Genomic DNA, 21,451 nt, shown 5'->3' on the forward strand with positions numbered 1-21,451 from the left:
TTTCCTCAAGACATAGATTAGTTATGTCTTATGGGGCAAAAATTTTCCTTAAGGAACTATGCCTTATGGGGCAGACTTTTAATTAAGGCATAACCAAAAGTATGCCTCATAAGGCAAAACTTTTTCTTAAGGTATAGACTTTGCCTTATAGGCAAACTTTTAGTTATGCCTTAAGGAAAATTTCCGCCTTATGTGGCATACTATAAAAGTTTGCCCATTAAAAGTATGCCCCATCGGCATAAGCGGGTCCGGCATAAGTTTGGTAATTCCTTAACAAGTTTATGCCAATGGGGGCATACTTTTAATGGGCAAACTTTTATGCTGGACCCGGCATAAACTTGTGAAAGAATTACCAAAGTTATGCCGGACCCGGCATACTTATGCCAAGTCTGCCCATAAGGCATAAGTATGCCGGGTCCGACATAACTTTGGTAATTCCTTCACAAGTGTATGCCGATGGGGGCATAGCGAAATTTAAACTCTGCCTTGTGAATTTTTTTAAAAATTTTGACTGTGTGGGGGTTCGAACCTAGAACCCATGAGGTTTAACCGAAGGGCAAAATTTAAAGATTTCAAATATGAGAGGCAAAATTTAAAGACCACCCCAAAAGAAGGGCGAATTGCCCTCGTACTTGTGCTGTTTAGCCTAATTTCAACGAATGTGCTTACACTAAATAATTTTGAGCCCATATAGCCTCTTTCTTTAGTTTGTGTAGTGAAGTAAAGGTTTATTGTCCAAGAAGTTACAAAGTTTTTTTTTTTTTTCCACGACGGTGGTTTACAACCTTTCGCCAGCACATGTATATAATCTGTATAAATATAAATAATTTTATTTATTCAAGTTTAAGCAAATGGAAAGAAATTATCTAATTTTTTTTTATTTTTTTTTGCATCGTTAAGATTTAAATTTGAGACTTCATGATTGATTGTTCTCTTATCCTTATCAAAACAAAAAAAAAAATGATTGACGGTTTGAAGTGACTAGAAATTAACTTTGGTTGGCAAGAAGTCACCTTCTAAATATATGTAGTGTCGTGTTAAAAAGAAAGAAAAAACTAGTGACAGGAATTTGAATTAGTTAAATTTTCCTCTTCTTGTTTTCACTAAAATCCCACCTTATAAACTGAAGCAGAACTCCAAAAGCTTTGCCGTAATATGTTTTTTCTCTTATTACATTGGGGATTAGGAAAAGGAAAGGGCTTAGGATAGTGAAAATTAAGTCCACGTCTATTGTGTAGGAGGCTCCTATTGGGGTATCTAAGCTCTAATTTTCCTTAAAACGAAGTAAATTTTCAAAGAGAATAATAATTGAGAATTGAAAAGACTAGATGATTTGTTTTTTTTGTTTTTTTTTTTTGTTAATATAACTGTCAAAATGAAAAAAAAAAAAAAAGATAAATCTCATAGGGTCCATTCAGCACCGGTATGATGAGCATTGAGGATAACATATTTAAAAGTATGTTTTGGAGGACATCTGTCCAATTTATTCTAGTTCAGATCCTAGTGTATGCTTCATTTTGCAATTTCACTTGTTTTATGTCCCAAATCCAATAAATATAAGATAACACAACTCTAACATAGTGAATGAATCCAAACAGATTCTTCTAGATGTGAAATGCTCAATGACTAAACAGAAAAACTTGCGAAATAACTAGAAACCCATATTAATTTAGAAGGAAATTTTGCACAAACGAACTGTACATATTATTTTTCCTCTAGCCTGAGCTGGAGCTACCCTCCAAACACCAACACGGCAATAATATAGTTTATCAACAACCAAGATGCAGCAAAAAAAAAAACAAAATACTATCCCCCAACAACCCCCCCCCCCCCCAAAAAAAAAGAATTAGAAATTCTCAACTAATCCCTATCCTATATTCCACAGCTGAATTGCCTCAGCTTTTGATTTAACTATGTGCTTCTTTTCCTGGGATACCATTTTAAGGAAAATCCCAAAAGACCCTCTACCCCATAATGTCGTTATTCATTTGTTTTTTGCAAGTGTCTTATGTCACGACTGTTTGCTGCTTCTTGACAAATTCTTGTTGGCTGGCCACATCAACGTCCTCGTCATCCTTCATGAGAAACTTGTCAACCTGAGTAGCTGCTTGCCGCCCTTCGGAGATGGCCCACACCACCAAAGACTGTCCCCTGCGACAGTCTCCTGCTGCAAACACTCCATCCACACTTGTCGAGAAGCGTCCATAATCAGCCTTGAAGTTAGACCTGTTGTCCTTGTCTAGTCCCAGTTTGTCTGCTATTGTCTGAACAAAAATCAAACACGAGAACAACCAGTTAATATTTACTTAACTATCCTCGGAGCACCACGAAGAAAGAGGAAATTAAATGGAAGTCACATTAAATACTAACCAATTCAGGACCCAGGAACCCCATGGCTAGCAGAACCAGATCAGCCCCGATAATTTCTTCAGAGCCTTCTACTTCCTTGAATTGGAATCTTCCACTGGCATCTTTCTCCCATTGTACACGTATCACCTCCAATCCTTTCACATTTCCGTTCTCATCTCCAATGAAGCGCTTGGTCAAAACCTCGTAGGATCTCGGATCCTTACCAAACTTAGCAGCAGCTTCCTGATGCCCATAATCTACACGGAAGATACGAGGCCACTGCCAACAAAGAAAAGCAAAGGACGGGTCACAAGGAAATTCAGGAAGTTGATGAAAAAATTGTGAACGAAAAGTTCCATGATCACACTTTATAATTCTAACTCGGGACTATAAAGCCAATTCTAGAAACTTTCCTGATTTAGTATAAAAGCGCAGTTCCCCCAAAATTTATTCATGATAATCATAAAGCAAGCATCTAATTGAATAAGAAGCTCTAGATTAAACCTGTGGCCAAGGATTTCCAGGAGCCCTAGTGTTTGGTGGCTGAGGGAGAAGCTCTAGATTAACTACACTGGTGCAGCCATGGCGAATAGATGTTCCTATGCAATCTGTTCCAGTGTCGCCTCCACCAATAACAACCACCTTCTTGCCCATGGCTGAAATGTATTTTCCATCCTGCAGATTGCTATCAAGCAAACTTTTTGTGTTTGCATGAAGGAACTCCATGGCGAAATGGACTCCTGAGAGCTCTCGTCCAGGAACAGGAAGGTCCCTACCAATAAGTCAACAAGTAGTTTGAGTGAGCAATTACTAATTCAGAAAGGACACTGAACTAAAATTGATACGATACTATCCATGGTACTCACCTTGGCTTTGTGGCTCCAACAGCCAAAACAAGTGCATCGTGATCTTCACGAAGGCGATCCAAGGAGTACACAGTATCATTTCCAACATTTGCATTGACCACAAATTTCACCCCTTCCTTCTCCATAAGGTCAACCCGCCTCTGAACGACATCAATTTTGTCAGTTTTCATGTTGGGCACTCCATACATCATCAGACCACCAATCCTATCAGCACGTTCAAACACGGTGACAGTATGACCCAATCTATTTAACTGATCAGCAGCAGCCAGGCCTGAGGGTCCACTTCCAACAATGGCGACTCTTTTCCTGTCAGAATGAGAACAATTAGAATGTGAGCTATCAAAGTTATGTATGTGAGCTAACCATCAAAGCTAACTACTATAAAAATCGGTCAGTACAAGCACAACTTTTTTCAGGCATAAAGTAGGATGGGGGTGTGTTTGTGTGGTACAGTGCAAGCAAGTGATGAACCCATACCCAGTTCTCTCAGAAGGAGGTCGTGGCACCATCCACCCTTCATCAAAAGCTTTGTCAATAATGGCACATTCAATGCTTTTAATAGAAACTGGATTCTCAATGATACCAAGCACACAAGACCCTTCACAAGGTGCGGGGCACACCCGACCAGTGAACTCAGGGAAGTTGTTTGTCTCAAGAAGCCTATCCAGTGCTTCACGCCATCTATTCTGATACACTAACTCATTGAATTCTGGTATTTTGTTTCCAAGAGGACATCCCGAGTTCTCCTGCAAAATATTTTACATAACATAGTCGACTCAGATTTTGGCCGTTTGTATTTCATTATGTGTAACAATCACCACATATTCCATCATTAAAATTACCTGATGACAAAAAGGAGTTCCACAGTCCATGCAGCGAGCAGACTGTGTCGTAAGGAGTGGACTGGGTTTTGACTCTTCCATAACCTCTTTCCAGTCCTTCATCCGAACATTTGGATCCCTGTATGACACGCCCTCTCGCTCATAAGCGACAAAACCTCTATGCTTGACAGCATCAGCAACTTGGGTGGGCCTCTTCAATGTTTTCTCCTCTTCAACCTGCAAAGACAATACATATATAAGACTGCAGTACATATTGTAAAGCATCTCACAGCATCTAGATATCCACATGTGATGCCAAAGACAATAAAGTAAATCAATGGACAAGTCAGGTTTCCGATACACAGAAGCTTTCTTCCCAAATAAAAAGTGCAAAGATGCTTTAATATATATAATATATATCTGCATTCATAAGCTATCTATAGAAAATATAGAATCTTTCTGAAATATGATGAAATAATACAACGGGAATTCCAAGGCAGCTCTATTAGAAACTCCAATACTCCATAGATGAACTAACCTGACTGGATCCATCCTTAGATGCAGCTGCTAACTTCTTCAGCTCTTCAAATGCATCTTTCTCCTTCAACTCTGCCTCTTCTTGCTCCTCCACTTCCTTGATGGCACGTTCTTTACGTTCTTTTGCTGCTTCAGTAGCTTCCTCCCTTTTCATGCTTGCAAGAACACGTTTATAATCTCTAGGGAAGACCTTGATGAATCTAGGCAAAAGATTATCAAAGTCAGCAAGAACTTCTTTCGCCAGTTGGCTGTTTGTGTGACGCTGGTGTTGTTGTATCATCATCTTCAAAGTCATGATATCATCTTCTTCTTCAACTTTATCCAGATCAACCAGCTCTGAATTACAACGAGAGTGGAACTTGGAATCCAAGTCAAGAACATAGGCAACGCCACCACTCATACCAGCAGCAAAGTTTCTTCCAGTTTTTCCAAGCACAACAACTGTACCGCCAGTCATATACTCACAGCCATGATCACCAACACCTTCTACAACAGCTTTGGCCCCCGAGTTACGAACACAAAATCTTTCTGCCGCCATCCCATTAAAGTATGCCTCCCCACTTGTTGCCCCATAAAGAGCTACATTTCCAATCACAATATTTTCCTGGGGGTCAAACTTGCTTCCTTTTGGAGGATAAACAATGACTTTGCCCCCCGATAAACCTTTACCAACATAATCATTGCTGTCTCCTTCAAGCTCTAACGTGATGCCAGGGCAAAGAAAAGCCCCCAGACTCTGTCCTGCACTTCCATTAAGCTTGATGTGAATGGTGTCTGCAGGAAGTCCTTCGAGGTGATAACGCTTGGTCACCTCATGACTTAGCATAGTTCCAACAGCACGATTTACATTACAGACTGGACTTTCAATATAAACAGGAAGACTTCTCTCCAAAGCAGCTTTCGAAAGGGCAATTAAGTTGTTATCTAAAGCCATGTCCAAACCATGATCCTGTTTCTGTATACAATATTGGGCAGCTTCAGGCCGGATATCAGCAGCAGGTCGAAGCAGTAGGGATAGATCAATGTTCTTCAGTTTGTCATTGTCCTTGACTAAATCTTTATCCATTTCAAGCATGTCTGAACGGCCAACCATTTCAGTAAGTGTTCTAAAACCAAGTTGAGACATGATTTCTCTCACTTCCTCTGCCAGCATGAAGAAGAAATTTATGACATGTTCTGGTTCTCCAGCGAACTTCTCCCGAAGAATTGGATCTTGAGTGGCAATCCCCACAGGGCAAGTGTTTTTGTGGCATTTTCGCATCATTATGCAGCCAAGTGTTATGAGAGGAGCAGTGCTGAAACCAAACTCCTCTGCACCAAGAAGAGCAGCAACAGCTACATCTCTTCCAGTTTTCAATTGGCCATCCGTTTGAAGCACTGTTCGGCCACGGAGGTCATTAGCCACTAAAGTTTGATGTGTCTCTGCAAGACCAAGTTCCCACGGAAGCCCGGCACTCTTGATGCCAGTCCATCTTGAGGCACCAGTCCCTCCATCATGACCTGAGATCAAGACATGATCAGCATGTCCCTTGACAACGCCGCTGGCAATAACCCCAACACCAGCTTCAGAAACCAACTTGACACTAACACGTGCCCCTGGATTTGCATTCTGTAGGCATAATAGGGCAATATCTCAGGATCATTGAATAATAAATCAGGAAGTACTTTCATCGTACAAAGACGAGATTTTAATACCTTAAGATCATGAATCAACTGCGCAAGATCCTCAATCGAGTAGATATCATGATGAGGAGGAGGACTAATAAGTCCAACTCCAGCTGTGGAGTTCCTAGTGACAGCTATGTCACCAATGACCTTGTGTCCAGGAAGTTCACCCCCTTCTCCAGGCTTGGCTCCCTGCAAAATATAAGTGAATAGATGTGTTTGACACATACACGGAAAACTTTACTGTTCATATTTATCTCACCAAATGCCAAATGCAGGTTTCAGTTAAAGAGGCAAAGACACCTATAGGTGCATTGCAGATGCAGCATCATCTGTCCATGAACATAAATTCATAAACAAGAGAAACCTCTATTCCAATTGGAATACAGGATCTGATAGGAATGGACCAACACATAATACAAACGTGACGATGAAGGAAAATAACCATAAATGAAATATATTGCAGTGCGCATGTAAAGTGTACCTGAGCCATTTTTATTTGTAGCTCGTCAGCATTTGTGAGGTAATAACTTGAGACTCCAAATCTACCACTTGCAACCTGCTTAATTGCACTTCTTTTTGGGTTCCTGGAACCATCGGGAAGAGGCTCCATCCGAGAAGGCTGCTCACCACCCTCACCTGTTCAAAAGTAGGTACAGCTTTCATCTTACAGTAAAGAAATTCCACTACCCAAGGGTAAGAAATGGTACCCTCACAAATGAAAGATCATTGTCAACATTCCATATAAGCCCAACATACCTGTGTTAGATTTGCCCCCAAGTTTGTTCATTGCCACAGCAAGAGTAGTGTGTGCCTCCAAGGAGATTGATCCATAACTCATGGCTCCAGTGACAAAACGTTTTACGATCTCACTTGCTGGTTCAACTTCTTCTAAAGGAACTTTCACCTCTCCCTCCTTGAATTTCAAAAGTCCCCTCAAATTACATTGTCTATTTAGTTCCTGTACACGCTTAGAATATTCTTTGTAGGCAGCTACACTATTAGATCGTGCAGCCTCCTGCAATTTTGCAATGGCAAGTGGATCATTAAGGTGAATCTCACCACCTTTTCTCCAATGATAATCACCAGGATTAGGGAGTGCCACAGCTTCTGCACTCCCTGGAGCCAAGGCTCGTGATGGAAATGCAAGTTCATGCAGCTTGAGTGCATCTTTGGCAAGTGCGTCAAAAGTTGCACCCTCCACTCTGCTAGGAGTTCCACTGAAACACCGCTCCATCACTTCTGTTGAAAGGCCAACTGCCTCAAAAATCTGAGCACCCTTGTACGATGCCAATGTTGATATGCCCATTTTTGCAAGAACCTTCTGCATGCCATAATTACTTGCTTTGAAGTATTTCTTGACAAGCTCGTCCTTGGAATGAAACTCGCCAGTCGACTTGGGTGGGATTTTTCCATCAACCTGTAGTCTCCATATAGCTTCTACGGCCAGATAAGGGCAGATAGCATCAGCACCAAATCCTACCAATGTACAGAAATGGTGTACTTCTCGTGGCTCAGCAGATTCAACAATCAATGCAACACGAGTTCGCTCAAGCTTTTTAACTAAATGATGATGGACAGCACCAACAGCCAATAACGAGCTCACAGCAACACGCTTCGGCGAGAAGGCTACGAAGGTTAAGAAGTAAATGTTAATGCTATGTGATAAAAGAGATAAGAACCTACGTACAGCGGAATGACAGATTTAAGAAACCAAGAATAAGAGTAGCTTTCTGAAAAGATTGGTACCTCTGTCAGAAAGTACGATTGCTGTATAACCCTCCTGAATTGCATTGTGCGCTTCAGAGCAGATCTTGTCTAAGGTCTCCTCTAGACCTTTTGTACCACGGTCTCTGGAGAAGGTAATATCAAGAACCTTACTGCGCCACCCTCTGTAGTTCATCTTCTTCACAGCTTCCATTTCTTCAATGGACAAAAGAGGCCCCTTGAGTGAGAGGCGGTGACATTGTTCTTCAGTGGTCTCTGAAAGATCTCCTTCAGGACCAACCATACATTGCATAGAGGTAACAATTTTTTCCCTGATAGGATCAATAGGAGGGTTTGTGACTTGAGCAAACATCTGCTTGAAATACTCAAATGTAAGTTTCTCTCTATTAGACATCACTGCCAATGGAGCATCATTCCCCATTGAACCAAGAGCTTCAACGCCATCTTTTGCCATTGGGAGTAGCAGCATTTCTAAGGCCTCTATAGTGTAACTGCATAAATAGGTCAGTGATTAAACTACTTTCTCCACATTAAAAAAAATTCTGAGGTATTTTCAGTCTTTGGCAAAAGAGACATACCCGAAGGCCTTTAATGGAGCCAATAAACCGTGAAGACCCATATTTTCCATACTGTCATCATCACCTGCCGCCTAAAATTTTAGAAGAACAGATTGATAAATAAAAAGGCACTTAAAGAACAACTAATAACAACAAGCACAATTAACAGCAGAGAAAGGGGCAATAACAAGAGATCTAGAGGAACTAAATTAGTATGAGACACAACACTCACAGGCAAAACTCCAGCAATGGGTGGAGGGACCCTGTAGGAATAATTTACAGAGTCAACAATGTCTTTCAGCTCTATCTTTTGCTTTTTAAGCCACTGTCCATAAGGTCTAGCAAGAGAGTACTGCTGCTTCAAAGCATCATCATCTACAACAACATGGTTCTCAAAGTCCACCAGAAGCATCATTCCAGGGTTTAGTCTACCTTTTCTGGATACATCTTCAGGTGGGATATCAACTACTCCAACTTCACTTGCCATAATAACCCTGCCACTGTATGTGACATAAAAGCGACCTGGACGCAGACCATTCCGATCTAACGTAGCTCCAAGATAGCGCCCATCAGTAACTGCAAGGCAGATTTCCACATTAAGCAAACACTATAATACCTCATACGTGTAAGGGATCTGCTAATTCCTTGAAGTCTATTACATACATGATATAAGAGCAGGTCCATCCCATGGTTCCATGAGGGCTGAAAAATATTCATACAATGCCTTCCGGGATGAATCCATGTTCTTGTCATTTTGCCAGGCTTCAGGAATCATCATCATTACAGCTTCTGGGAGGCTTCTACCAGCTCTAAGCAGTAGCTCAAGTACACCGTCAAAAGCTCCTGATAAATGGAGATCAAAATCAGATATTGGACAATCAAGACAAATATCTGCTAGGAGGAAAATTAACTACAGCAGGTTCAGATGTTGACTGTTCTGAGGTGCAGAGAGGTAGTATATGAACCTGAGTCAGATGAACTGGCATCAACAATGGGCAAGAGCTTTTTCATTTCCGTCTTTGAAAGGCCAAGCTCTTTGCATTTAAGAAGACCCTCGCGAGCCCTCATCCTGAATAGACAAAAGTAACGAGTCAAACAAAATAGCCAAAGCCCAGAACAAATCAATGCAGATGACAAATTAACAGGAAACAAAGCAATAAAAGTAAAATAACGGAATTTTATGTAAGATTCTTCCTCAGCTCCTGGGAAGGCATGCGAGCCAATATACAGTCAATATGATACTCCAGAATACAAAGGGAACAACAGAAGATATTTGATGCAAAAGGGAGGAATCAATCATGTGCATCTTTCAGTGAAACCAAATTATCTAAACTATCTCTGCAGTTCAGAATATCAATCTTAAATGAGTTGCATTAAGCTCTGCATATCAATCTTAAATGAGTTACATTAAGCTCTGCATATACTGTACTACAAAATGCAATTCTGAAGGGAACTTACCAGTTCACATTGCCTCGAAGTGTGTTAATTTCACCATTATGGCCCAAGACACGCATAGGCTGAGCACGATCCCAACTAGGGAAGGTATTTGTAGAGAACCTAGAATGCACCTACACCAGAAACACCCAAAAGAATTTAAATTTGGAAGATCCAATTTCCAGAAAAGAAAAAAACAAGATGCTGAGATATGTCTTCTGAACGCAGACATAATTGAGCTCAGACACTTTGAAGATTGTGGCAGTGACAGGACACATCACATTGAACCCTAGTCTAACCTTGAGCACACACACAAATTCCTCCACATGATTTAAGTGGAGGTTTTATCGTTAAGAACAGATGGCAGAGAGCAGGGCACATTATTTACTTCATAATGAGTTTCCTTACCAACTCACCAAAGAGTCCAAACGGGCATCCAAATTCAAATTGTGATCAAGGGAGTGGAAGAACTTAAGAGATCATTACAAACTTCAATGCCTCAGAAGTCATTCCTCAACCTTGCATCTCTTCAGTTTACTGGTTGATCCAATGCTGTTCGTTGTTGAAGTATGGAGTCAGTGTACAAATTAAAAGAGAATGGATAAAATATTTACCAGGGCCATGTAGCTCGTAAACCTTTCATTGCCCAAATCTGCATAGTAGTATTCCTTCAACTGATTAGGCTTCAACTGACCTTTGTAAACAACAGTCCTGCATTAAAGCACATACAATTTCAAAAATTAGCCACAGCACTTCACAGCAAAGAGTAATGTATTCTGACTCTCCGAAACAAACCTTGATGAAAGAGAGCATATATAGAAATCTTTCACGCCACCATGTTGGAGGTTTAAAGCAGCTCGGATAGCTACCATTGAGACCCTCCTCAAAATATACATCTGTAGAAGGAACGTGTTCAGAACGGACGGTGGATGATAGTTGATAGGTTAAATAAATATTAAGTACTAACAAATATACTACTTCAGTAACAGACAACTACCTGACGCTCAAAATCAACCTTTGACCGAGGAGTCGGTGTCAGAAATACTTGCTCAATGATGGGCTCCGTCTGCAAAGCAGACTTACCCAGTCCTGAATTATCTGTAGGGACTGGACGCCATCCAAGAACTGTATGTCCAAGCGACTCAGCCACCTGTCGAAGAACAAAGAATCAAAAAAGATAATCAGAAAAAATCAAAAAAGATAATCAGAAAACATAATAACGTAATTGACCTAACTAAATACTAAGTCCTTCACTAAATCATCGATAGAGCCGGAGTTCACCTTAGTAAATACAATTTTGCTTTGCTCCCTTCTGCTGTCAGAGGTAGGCAGGAAGAACATACCAACTGCATATTGCCCAGCTGGTGGTAGCTCAAATCCCGCCTCACTAGCTACCTGATGAAAGTACAAAAGATACACACAACAACAAAGGGTTAGTTCGGATTTCAAGCTACAAATGCTTTCAGTATTCAATTCTCATTAATAGTCTATTTTTTGTTGTCAAATAAATATGTATGTATCAACAACAATTTCAAAAAGAACACATAAATGAAAAGAATATCCTCTTTATTATTACTTCTTCAATTACCAATCTCTTTCCTTGTCTCTCAGAAATTAACAATCTCTCTCTGGTTATTTTCCTAGTATTAATTTCACAAAATCCGGAAGATTAAAATAAATTCCACATATTAAGAAAAAGGATGCAATATTTATTTTTTGATAAATATTTAGAATACCACCAAAAATGATAATTAGCATACCAACATAACAATTCCCCTCACACCCATAAACAGTACAAAAACAAAGAAGCAAGCATCAAATAAATAAGTCATAATAGGTTTCAAGAACATCAATTGAGTAAAAATGATCTTAAACAAAAGCAGTAAAATTAAATTACCTCCTTGTAGAAGTCATGAGGCAAAGCCACAAGAATACCAGCACCATCTCCTGTATTAGTCTCACATCCACACGCGCCTCTATGAGACATCCTCACTAACATCTCAACAGCATCAGTAACCTACACATATCACCAAAAAACATAAACATTATTACAGACCTAAACAGAAACATCAAAAAAGGAGACTTTAAAGTTTTTTTTTTTACCGTTTTACGGCTACTTTCACCGGAAAGTTCAGCAACAAACCCGACCCCACAAGAGTCCTTATCGAACGACGGATCGTAAAGCCCGAGAGGCTTTTCCGGAACCTGAGACAATGCAGAACGCACCACGACCCTTAGCTTAGGAGCCCGGCCCGGCCCGTCTGATTGCCAGAGGTGCAACCTTTCAGAGCCCGAAGCCCGAAGTTTGGCTCCGTAAAACTTGTTCTCGAAACCGGTAATCAGCGAGCTTCTAGCGGCCAGGGTTCGGCCCATACCAACACCGACCCGTCCCAAAGGCATAGCATTCAATTGATGGCCCACAAGACTCTTAACCGGTGATGGTATAACCAAGCCATTGTTTTTGGTCTGAAGTACAGAACTTGAAGCAATCGACATGTTTAAAACACCAAGTTTTACCAGTCTTTTAAGATAGATTTTTTATATATAGAGGTACAGACACTTTTTTACCCAAAAAAAAAACGAAAAAGTTGAGATCTGTATGAATAAACAAAGCGTTTTGATGGAACCAAGATTCTTAAAGCGTGAAGGAAAATCTCAGATTCGTTGTTTAGGAAGATCAAATCAGCCGATTTTTTAGCAGATCACGAATAAATAAAAAGGGTTTGAAGGAAGAGGCGGCGTATATATGGCAAGTTGGCGGTGGATATATATATAGCATAAAAAAGGGTAATCCTTATCCAAGAGAACTTTTCAAGAAGTAGCCGGAAAAGGGATTGTTTTACACACAGACGAAAATGGGGGAAAAGAGAGAGAGACTACAGCGTCACAGGGTAGGTGGCGGAGCTCTGCACTCTTCTACGTATTGGGGAATGGGCGAGTTGGCTTTGTGTTTGTATTTATAGATAGATAGATGAGAGATAGGAGGTACAAGTTGCCAGTAGGGGGTGGGTTGAAATGGGTCCCACTTGACTGTGTTGTCCTTTTTTTTTTTTTTTCTCGAAGATATGAAGAAAAACGTTTATGCGTGTTTTAAACCAAATCTACCACTGATGATAAACGAGGACTGTGTTGTGTTTCTATCTTCTTAACCTTTATAATTTAACTCGTGAAATGCGGAGTAATGAATGATATATATCTTATCTGCAAATTTTGGGATGAAAATCGTTTACAACCTTCCATTTTTGAAAAAAATTGAACTCTTCCTCCATCACTGAATAATACATATTTTTCTCTCATATACCTTTTACAATTTTAATCCCTAGTTAGTAATGTCTTTGTTATATCATACATTACCTAGGTATATTTCAAATAATTTTATATTTTTATTATAATTTCACTTTATTAACATTACAAAGAGAAAAAAGTATTATAATAAGTATTAGCTTACGGGTGTTATTTTAATATTACATGCAAAAAAATGTATGTATATATGTATTTCACTTTCTTTTCTCTGTGCATATGTGTGTGTTAAAATTCATTCTTTCATATTCTTTATCATGTATATAGAATTTTAAATTCTGATTGTTATTAATGAAAAAAATTAAAGTGTAATTAAAAATTCATTTAAAGTGTGTGTATGTGTGTGTAGAGAGAGAGTCTTTTTGAAATTTACTATGAAATTTAACTTTATTTATAATAATTATTTGTATTACTCACGTTGACTATATGTTTACAAAGTTCTTAAGCATTTTTTTTCTCTATTAAATAAATATAGTTTTGAGGTTTGATCGTTGTTCATAAAAATCTTTGATACCAGCAAGTTATTTTTATTCCGTTGTTTTTTCATTGTCGAACGTTATTAACTTTATACGTTTGATTAGTATTTCTTACCTTTTCTTAAACTAAAAATAATATTTATTTGCTCTATAGGTAAGTTCATAACATATGTTAAAATAAGAAAAAGATAAAGGTTAATAACATAAAATATAAATAGTCATTTAAAAAAGTCGGTTGAGATATAAAAGAGAATGTCTATTATTCGTAGAAACATTTTGATTTTTAAAAGTGAAATTGAGATATATAAATTATTTTGATCCATAAACTTTATAACTTACTATGTATCCATCAATTCATTTTTTACGGTTCAAAATATATTACGGATACTAATGTATGATTTGATGTAGATGGAATGTAAAAATATTTTTGTCGATCCTTACCTTAATAAAAGTAGGGGCTGTCTGGATAATATCTTATATTAAAATAAAAAGCTAGTACTTTAAGTATTTTATATTCGGAAATAAACAATCTCACTTGAATATAAATTGATATTTGGTGAGATAAGTTTTTTGTTTATCTACAGTATCAGTTTCTATAATTTTATTAGTCAATCTTATTTACTTGAAATACTCCTTAAAATTAGATTTTCAACTTCAAACTTTTAATTTCAATTTGAAACTTAGAAAAATGAACAAAATTGTAGAAACAAATACTACTATTGATTTACAAAATATTTTCATTATAAAAAGACTGTATATTAGTTTCAGCCAAACGCCTACTCAAACTTCTTCTTGCCACGTGTGCAAAGAGGAGCCTCCTATGTGGCACGCGACAACAGCTCATGGTGAGGCCGCACCGTCGGCCGCGATTTGCCGTAGAGGTTTGCGGTGTTGGGTTAAAATAGAATGCTATTTATAGCCGCCTCTAGGCTCGGTCCCAAGCCTCCGCGGCTCGGCACGGTAATTTTTTTTGATTATCAACATGTTTTCAGCTTCTTTATTTTCTCTTTGTGGGACCCGATGTTTTTTCTCAGCTGAAAATGACTGAAACCGTCTACGTCCGACTTGACCAACGGACTGTTGAGAAGGTTTTAGGTCAATTAAATTCTTACCACAAAAGAAGTTTGTATTGTTTTCTGAATTTATTAATCTAGTTTAATTACATTTACGGAATACTGCATCATTTTTTTTTCTTTTTGGATTTTTTATTGGTAGATAAAGTTGTAAAAATTAACTACTACCATTTTTTTTTTCGATCAGATTATTAAAATTAAATTATTATACCCTGTTGTATTCCTAGAACATTAAATTGCACAGAATTCAATTTTCATAGTACTCGTAACTATTAACAATCTATTTCTTAGTAATAATATTGAATAATTATATATTCTTTTACTTAGAATTAATAATCAGTCAATCTTATGCTTGAACAACAGGAATAGACTTTCATCAGTTTTATACAGACCGAACATCGACGGTTCCGGTCATTCCAATTAACAACACTCAATTGGAATTATACTTTTATTATTGACTTTGTTGACTTAACTTAGTTAATCTGTTTTAAACAAACCTAAAATTATGAAAGAGTATATAAGAATATGCAACTTCCACATATATAATAGTAAAAACAAAACAAAACAAAAGTGTAGAAATCTCTAAGCACTTCTGAATTGTGATATTGATATACATAAGAGATAAAACATAATTTATAGTCAGTGTATTGTGATGCTGTCAATTTCCTTAATAACAGATGAGCAAACAAAGAAGTTATCTACTGGGTAGGATTATTGGGTATTATACACAGAGGCGAATTCAGGATTTTAAGCTTGTGGGTTCCTAGTAAAATGAACTAATATGCAAATTCGGACAAAAAGACTCCAAGGGGAATTGATCCTACATCAAGAACATGAGCGTTGAATCAAGGTTCGTTCGTTGTCGTTGAGCCACCAACTTCTTTTAGTAATGGGTTCCGAACTAGCAATTTGTTATATAATTAACAGACTCCCAATATAAATACAAGGTTCGGGCTATCGGGTGTGGGTTCCCGGGAACCCACATTCATTACACTGGATCCGCCCCTGATTATACGTTTGAGCCAATCAAGGGTTTGGATAGTAGTAAATGAAACAGCCGATTGTCTCACGTTAATAGTGGGTAAGGTGTGACATAAAACTTAGAAGTCATTAGTACAGTCAAACATCTCTATAATTGTCATTCGTTATAACAACGTTTCACTATAACGACTTGATTTCTCCGAAACCGATTTTTGATGTTATATTTTACTTCTCTATAACAGCTATCTACCTATCACAGCAGTGGCATTCATTATAATAGTACACTTTTTGTAACATTACCTCTCTATAGCAGCAATATTTTGTCAGAAATATATTATGTGTAAAAATAAAAGTTATTGTTAAGAGCCAACTATTACTTGGGGTGATAGAAAAGTCAACTGTTAAGCTCCCAGACAGATCTTTTGATGTGTAAAAAATGAAGATCTCTTGTAAAAAAGGTCATAAAAGTTAAAAAAAAAAAAAAAAAATTGTAAAGGGCCAAATATCTATTTCTCCCGTTGAATTCTCTTTTGCTAAAAGTTTGGCCAAAATTGTTCGCCAATTCAAGCGTTATATTATCACTAAGAGACTGAAATTTACGAAATAACCTATAATTATAAAATTCTTACGAGAAACTTGAAATATTCAAATTCTCAATTAATATTAAATGCGTATATCCCTTAGATTCGTTATCGGTATGGTACAACTAGTTATGGATTTATTAGTCTTTTCAATTTTTAATTAATTAGCTATGAAAATCAGTTGGGATTTTAAAATTAACAAGTATATTGTTTTCGTTTATACGTAACATAAAAGTATAGAAAAATAATCTTTTGCGTACTTTTGTTTATAACAACTAAATGAGATCTAAACATCAAATGCTATTATACATACATAACAGCACCTCACTATAGTAGCCAAAAAATTTTCGGACAAACGCTGCTATTATAGAGAGGTTTGACTGTATTATTGTTTTTAAAACTTTAATGCTAAATCGCTAATTACACTCAATTCATCAAAAAAATCATATAACCATATATGTGTGTGTACATATTAAATTTGATTTCGCAATTGCTAATTAATTCGCGTTAGTGATGAGATAATTATTATAAATATCTTCACATTCACAATTTAAAGAAACACGTAATTGACAAAAGGTGACGAGCTCGATGACGAAATGAATAAAAACAGTTAAAAAAAAATGAAAAAGACGCGGCCAATGGTTTGCGCGAGTGACAAACTGCCGTTAGTTTTATGCAGCCAATAGTTAAAATGAAACTTTTTTTCTTGTCCAACAGTTGGGAAAGAAACGATAATGGTCCTTCTATTACACGCATTCTCGAAGATTCATTAGACTCAAGGTGATTTCAGTACAAGTATCAAGACAGGAAAAAGTCATAACATTGACGATACGCGTGACTTTCCTTCTAAATTAGCTTTCCACATCTCATTTCGCATTTGTCGTCTCTTTATTATACGTTTTGTTTCTCGGCGGCCGCAGTAGGAAGGCTAATAGCCAGTTTGGCCATTTTTTTTTTTTCTTAATAAGTGCTTATTTAAAAAAAATATATATATATTTGGTCAAGTTTTTAAGATAAAATAAGTGATTTTAAGAAGTATCTGAAGCTAAAAAAATATTTTTTGCCCAAAAGTTTTTTTTTTTTTTTGAGAAAAAAACATTTAGAAGTGTTTTTTAAAAACTTGGTCAAGCACTAATTGCTGCTCAAAAATGTTTTCCAAATTAATTGATCAAACACAAACTGTTTTTCGCAAAAACTATTTATTTTTATGATTTTTTTTAAAATCTTATCTAGATTTATAAAGTATTATGAATGACCATTTCAGTAGGCGTTTGGCCATCAATTTTCAAATCATGGTTTGAAACCATGGTTTCAAACCAGTGTTTGGACGTGCGTTTTCAGTCATGGTTTGACACCATGGTTTCAAACCATGATTTGAAAATATATTTAAGAATCAAATCGAGCACACTAAATGCACAATGTGTCCTTAAGGAAATTATTCCCCTCAATATACCCGAGGTTGTGGAATATATCCTCCCAGGATAGAACGATTTACTCACCAGTGTATCGGTACAAAAAACTTCGGCGAACTGCGAACCACTCGACGGCAGTAAAGCACACAGAAAGTTTAAGAGAGTACAAGAAGATTAGAAAGTCAGAAAATTCGTAAGGAAAAATCTGAGTATCAGTAGGAATTTATAGCTATTGAGGCACTGTTTCTTAAAATGTTTGGAACAGTCCTGTTAAAAACGATGGATTAAATTTAATCCGGGAAAGAGAACGGGTCAGGTGCGCGGATCCGGGTCATAAACCGGGTCATGATTTGGATAATTAATTAATAATTAAATAATGATTAATAATTAAAATTAAGAAAATCTGGTCCAAAAAGATTATCAATCAATCTGATCATTTGACCAAATCCAAATCCAAAGTCGAGCCGAGTGATGACGACGGCGTGAGGGGAGAACCTCTTTTTAACCATTTAGCAACTAGAAGGAATGCTTTTACATATAAGCACAAGAACTTCCCTTTCCACTACCAATGTGGGAGAAATGCTTCATCCATAAAACAAAGGGATTAATTCAAAATTTTCATTTTCTCCTCCATTTCCCATTCATAACACATTAATGCCATTACACATTAATGCCCAACATAATCTTATACGCTTCATGTTGTGGTTACAATTCAAAATATGATAGAAAATAAATTCTCTATATAATATGCATGCCTCGATTTACTCCTGAAGTAGCAACATCTTAAAGAGATTCTAAGCTATCATAATTTAATGTGGTTAAGGCACGTTCAGATAATTATGTTCCATTGTTGAAGAATGAGAACTTTTGATAAATGTTATAAATACAGATTCATTCCCTGAAGTGAATGTGATGATCTTTAGTAATGATTATAAATACAGACATATTCTTGGTTGTGAAAATATCACGCCTCACCTCCAGAAGAGGTAGAATAATTGAGTAGAAATATTCTGAATATTTTATTCTTAAATCGTGAAATAGTAATGTCACGACCCAACTAGGGGCCGCGACGGGTACCCGGAGCTAGATACCGAGCACCGCTCACTCTACTACTTATTTTACTCGTTTAATGATCTTTTGCCAGTTTTACGCATGAAAGTATAGGAAACATAATTTGTATCAAAACATAAGTACTTTATATACATATGTCTCTCGGCCATCAAAATAATATATACATAATAATAGCATCTTTTGAGACCACCTGACCACACTACGTATCTACGAGCCTCTACTGTCATAATGAATACATAGACGGAACAAGACTCCGTCGTGCCCAATATATATATATACATGTATACCAAAGAGAAATTATAAGCACCTCCGAACAATGGAGTGCTCTCAACAGCTGACAACTCCTAAGTATCTGGATCAAGCTCGCCTCCTTGTCTACCTGTGGGCATGAACACAGCGTCCAAAGAAGGGACGTCAGTACGAATATTGTACTGAGTATGAGAGGCATGAACAATGAAGAAAGGCATCAATAATATAATGAGAGCATCAATATAAAGCATATGGATCTGACCGATAATCATAAATGGAATAATGCATGTTGTCTTACTCATACTTATCATTGTAACATGTATGCATCATATGCAAGCTGCCCGCCCATGTCGGAACGGTGTGATAATCAATAATATAAGCCTGCGTCCGGGGTACCATCTCATGCCGCCCACTAGTGGTGTCTGCCTGCGCCCTAAGGTCGTGGTGTATCCGTATCGCCGCCCGCCGAAGCGGTGTCTACCTGGCCAACTAGGCCCGGTATGCAATGCTCATGCCATGCTTATCATAAAATAATCGTAAAAATGTACTCATTGTAAAATACTTATCTTATCATAGCACATGCGTAAGGTTTGAGAACAACTTTACTCTATCGGGGTGACGTAAGGTCGTGACCCCCCGATTACTTTATGGAGCAATTACGGACATTCTGCCTCACCTTGAAAGGACTAGTACATAAGGTGAGTGTAGGCAAGGACTAACATCATCATCATCCTAGCATCATCATATCGTATAACTTATCTCATATAGGCATTTAACTTTTTAGAATGTAGGAGCTCATGGAAAGATGGTAATTCGGACTATAAGATTCATGCCATTGGAAAGAAAGGACTAGCCTCATATACCTTGCCGTTTAGCTAAGTTGTTGCCCACTTATTCTCCTTCGATACCACGTCGTCACCTTCATGAGAGAATTCGTATTACATTAGTTAATTAACTACAAGAACGGATCGCTAGTTCTAGGAAAATTTGGGCAGTACTTCCTTCGTTTATACTACTTTTCCCATGTTCTATATCTACCCCCAACATTCACAATGCTATTCGCAATATCGCAATCAAAATCATCATTTATGCACCATTAGCAAAATCTACCATTTTCCTCCAATTTTCCCATATTTCTCCCTATAGCTCACCTTAGTGCTTTCGTGCATTTACTACTTGTTTCACGTTATAAACATCATTTATATCGTATTTGTACTCACACACTTTAACATTCATGATTCAATTCCACTATCATTCATTTATGTCACTATTCACTCAATAATGACCCATTCCTATGTTCTTCTACATTTTAAGTATCTAAGCCTTCCAACACCTTGAATCACGTGGTATAGTCATGAAACATACCTTAATTGATGATTGAACAGGCCTTGAGTTGAAATACTTCACTTAGCCAAAACCCTAGTTCCACCCTTTTAAGGATTTCTTGACTTGGATGATCCTTTGATGTGTTCTTACACTTGTTTTCATGAATTTAGTGGTGTTGATCTTGATGTTCCCTTTGATTCTCTTGAATTCTTATGGAGGAAATATTTGGAGAGTTCTAGAGCATTCTTGAGTTGTATGGAAGAATAATGAAATGAAATGAAGCCTAAGTTCCTTTTAATAATCACAAAACTGATCTTTAATGAAAAATTGTCGGGATGAACAGTGGTCGTAAACCACAGTTTACGGACCGTATTGTGGTTTACGGTCCGTCCTCCATGATCGTTTTTAATCATCCCAGAAACAGAAAGTTTGGCTGAGGGACATGGCAGTTTACGACCGAGGTTTACGGTCCGTCCTCCATGATCGTTTTTAATCATCCCAGAAACAGAAAGTTTGGCTGAGGGACATGGCGGTTTACGACCGAGGTTTACGGGCCGTCCTCCAAGTCGTGTTTAGCCATTTCATCACTTGGCAGAAACTTTGAGATTTTAGAAGGCTGGAGGACGATTGCACTATATGGTTCGTAAATCACTTTACGGGCCGTATAGTGCCCTTTACGACCACTGAGCTGAAAATTTTCCGCAACCTTCTTATTCCCAAAAATTCATAATTAGCCATTCCCGACTTAGTAAAACATCATACACTCAAGCCCTTCATTGTTCTACTCATCACACAAGTACGGAAAAATTTCCGAGGTGTAACAAGTAAACTTTTGAAAAATTTACTCATGAAGTAGTAAAATACTAAAATTTACTCCCGAAATAGTAGAGCTTTAAATTTACTCCTGTTTTAGTAAAACTTTAAAAATTTATTCTTGAAGTAATTAGACTTTGAACTTTACTCTCGAAAAAATTCAACTTTGAAATTTACTTCTAAAGTAGTAAATAATGTAGTTTTCTCCCCAA

The 21,451-nt window shown here is 37.5% G+C and overlaps 1 protein-coding gene across 3 annotated transcripts; it reads right to left on the minus strand.

Annotated features, from left to right (window-relative positions):
- Positions 1-1,648: 1,648 nt before the first annotated feature.
- LOC132632063 (glutamate synthase 1 [NADH], chloroplastic) lies at positions 1,649-12,886 on the minus strand. 3 transcript variants are annotated; one of them, XM_060347857.1, is made up of 22 exons: positions 12,061-12,886; positions 11,855-11,974; positions 11,239-11,352; positions 10,955-11,107; positions 10,753-10,853; positions 10,572-10,668; positions 9,982-10,091; positions 9,489-9,592; positions 9,187-9,366; positions 8,756-9,099; positions 8,545-8,615; positions 7,988-8,457; positions 6,998-7,867; positions 6,723-6,877; positions 6,269-6,430; positions 4,575-6,182; positions 4,058-4,273; positions 3,693-3,961; positions 3,216-3,521; positions 2,854-3,121; positions 2,371-2,628; positions 1,649-2,264 (listed from the first exon to the last, which is right to left on the minus strand). In XM_060347857.1, the coding sequence occupies exons 1-22, from the start codon at positions 12,451-12,453 to the stop codon at positions 2,007-2,009; spliced, it is 6,627 nt and encodes a 2,208-aa protein (XP_060203840.1). In that variant the 5' UTR covers positions 12,454-12,886; the 3' UTR covers positions 1,649-2,006. The 3 variants fall into 3 exon arrangements, with proteins under 3 accessions (XP_060203840.1, XP_060203842.1, XP_060203843.1); XM_060347859.1 differs by lacking the exons at positions 10,572-10,668; positions 10,753-10,853; positions 10,955-11,107; ... (1 more) ...; positions 11,855-11,974; positions 12,061-12,886 and adding an exon at positions 10,366-10,505; XM_060347860.1 differs by lacking the exons at positions 10,572-10,668; positions 10,753-10,853; positions 10,955-11,107; ... (1 more) ...; positions 11,855-11,974; positions 12,061-12,886 and adding an exon at positions 10,374-10,398.
- Positions 12,887-21,451: the final 8,565 nt, after the last annotated feature.

This window comes from Lycium barbarum, chromosome 3, assembly GCF_019175385.1.
Source record: "Lycium barbarum isolate Lr01 chromosome 3, ASM1917538v2, whole genome shotgun sequence".
In the NCBI taxonomy this organism is placed as follows: Eukaryota; Viridiplantae; Streptophyta; class Magnoliopsida; order Solanales; family Solanaceae; genus Lycium; species Lycium barbarum.

Excerpts from the sequence above, each read along its gene's own strand:
- LOC132632063 (XM_060347857.1), bottom strand. The coding sequence starts at position 12,453 with ATGTCGATTGCTTCAAGTTCTGTACTTCAGACCAAAAACAATGGCTTG. Across the intron at positions 11,975-12,060 it reads GTGAAAGTAGCCGTAAAACG|GTTACTGATGCTGTTGAGAT; the intron begins GTAAAAAAAAAA and ends TGATATGTGTAG. Across the intron at positions 6,183-6,268 it reads AGTTGATTCATGATCTTAAG|AATGCAAATCCAGGGGCACG; the intron begins GTATTAAAATCT and ends TTATGCCTACAG.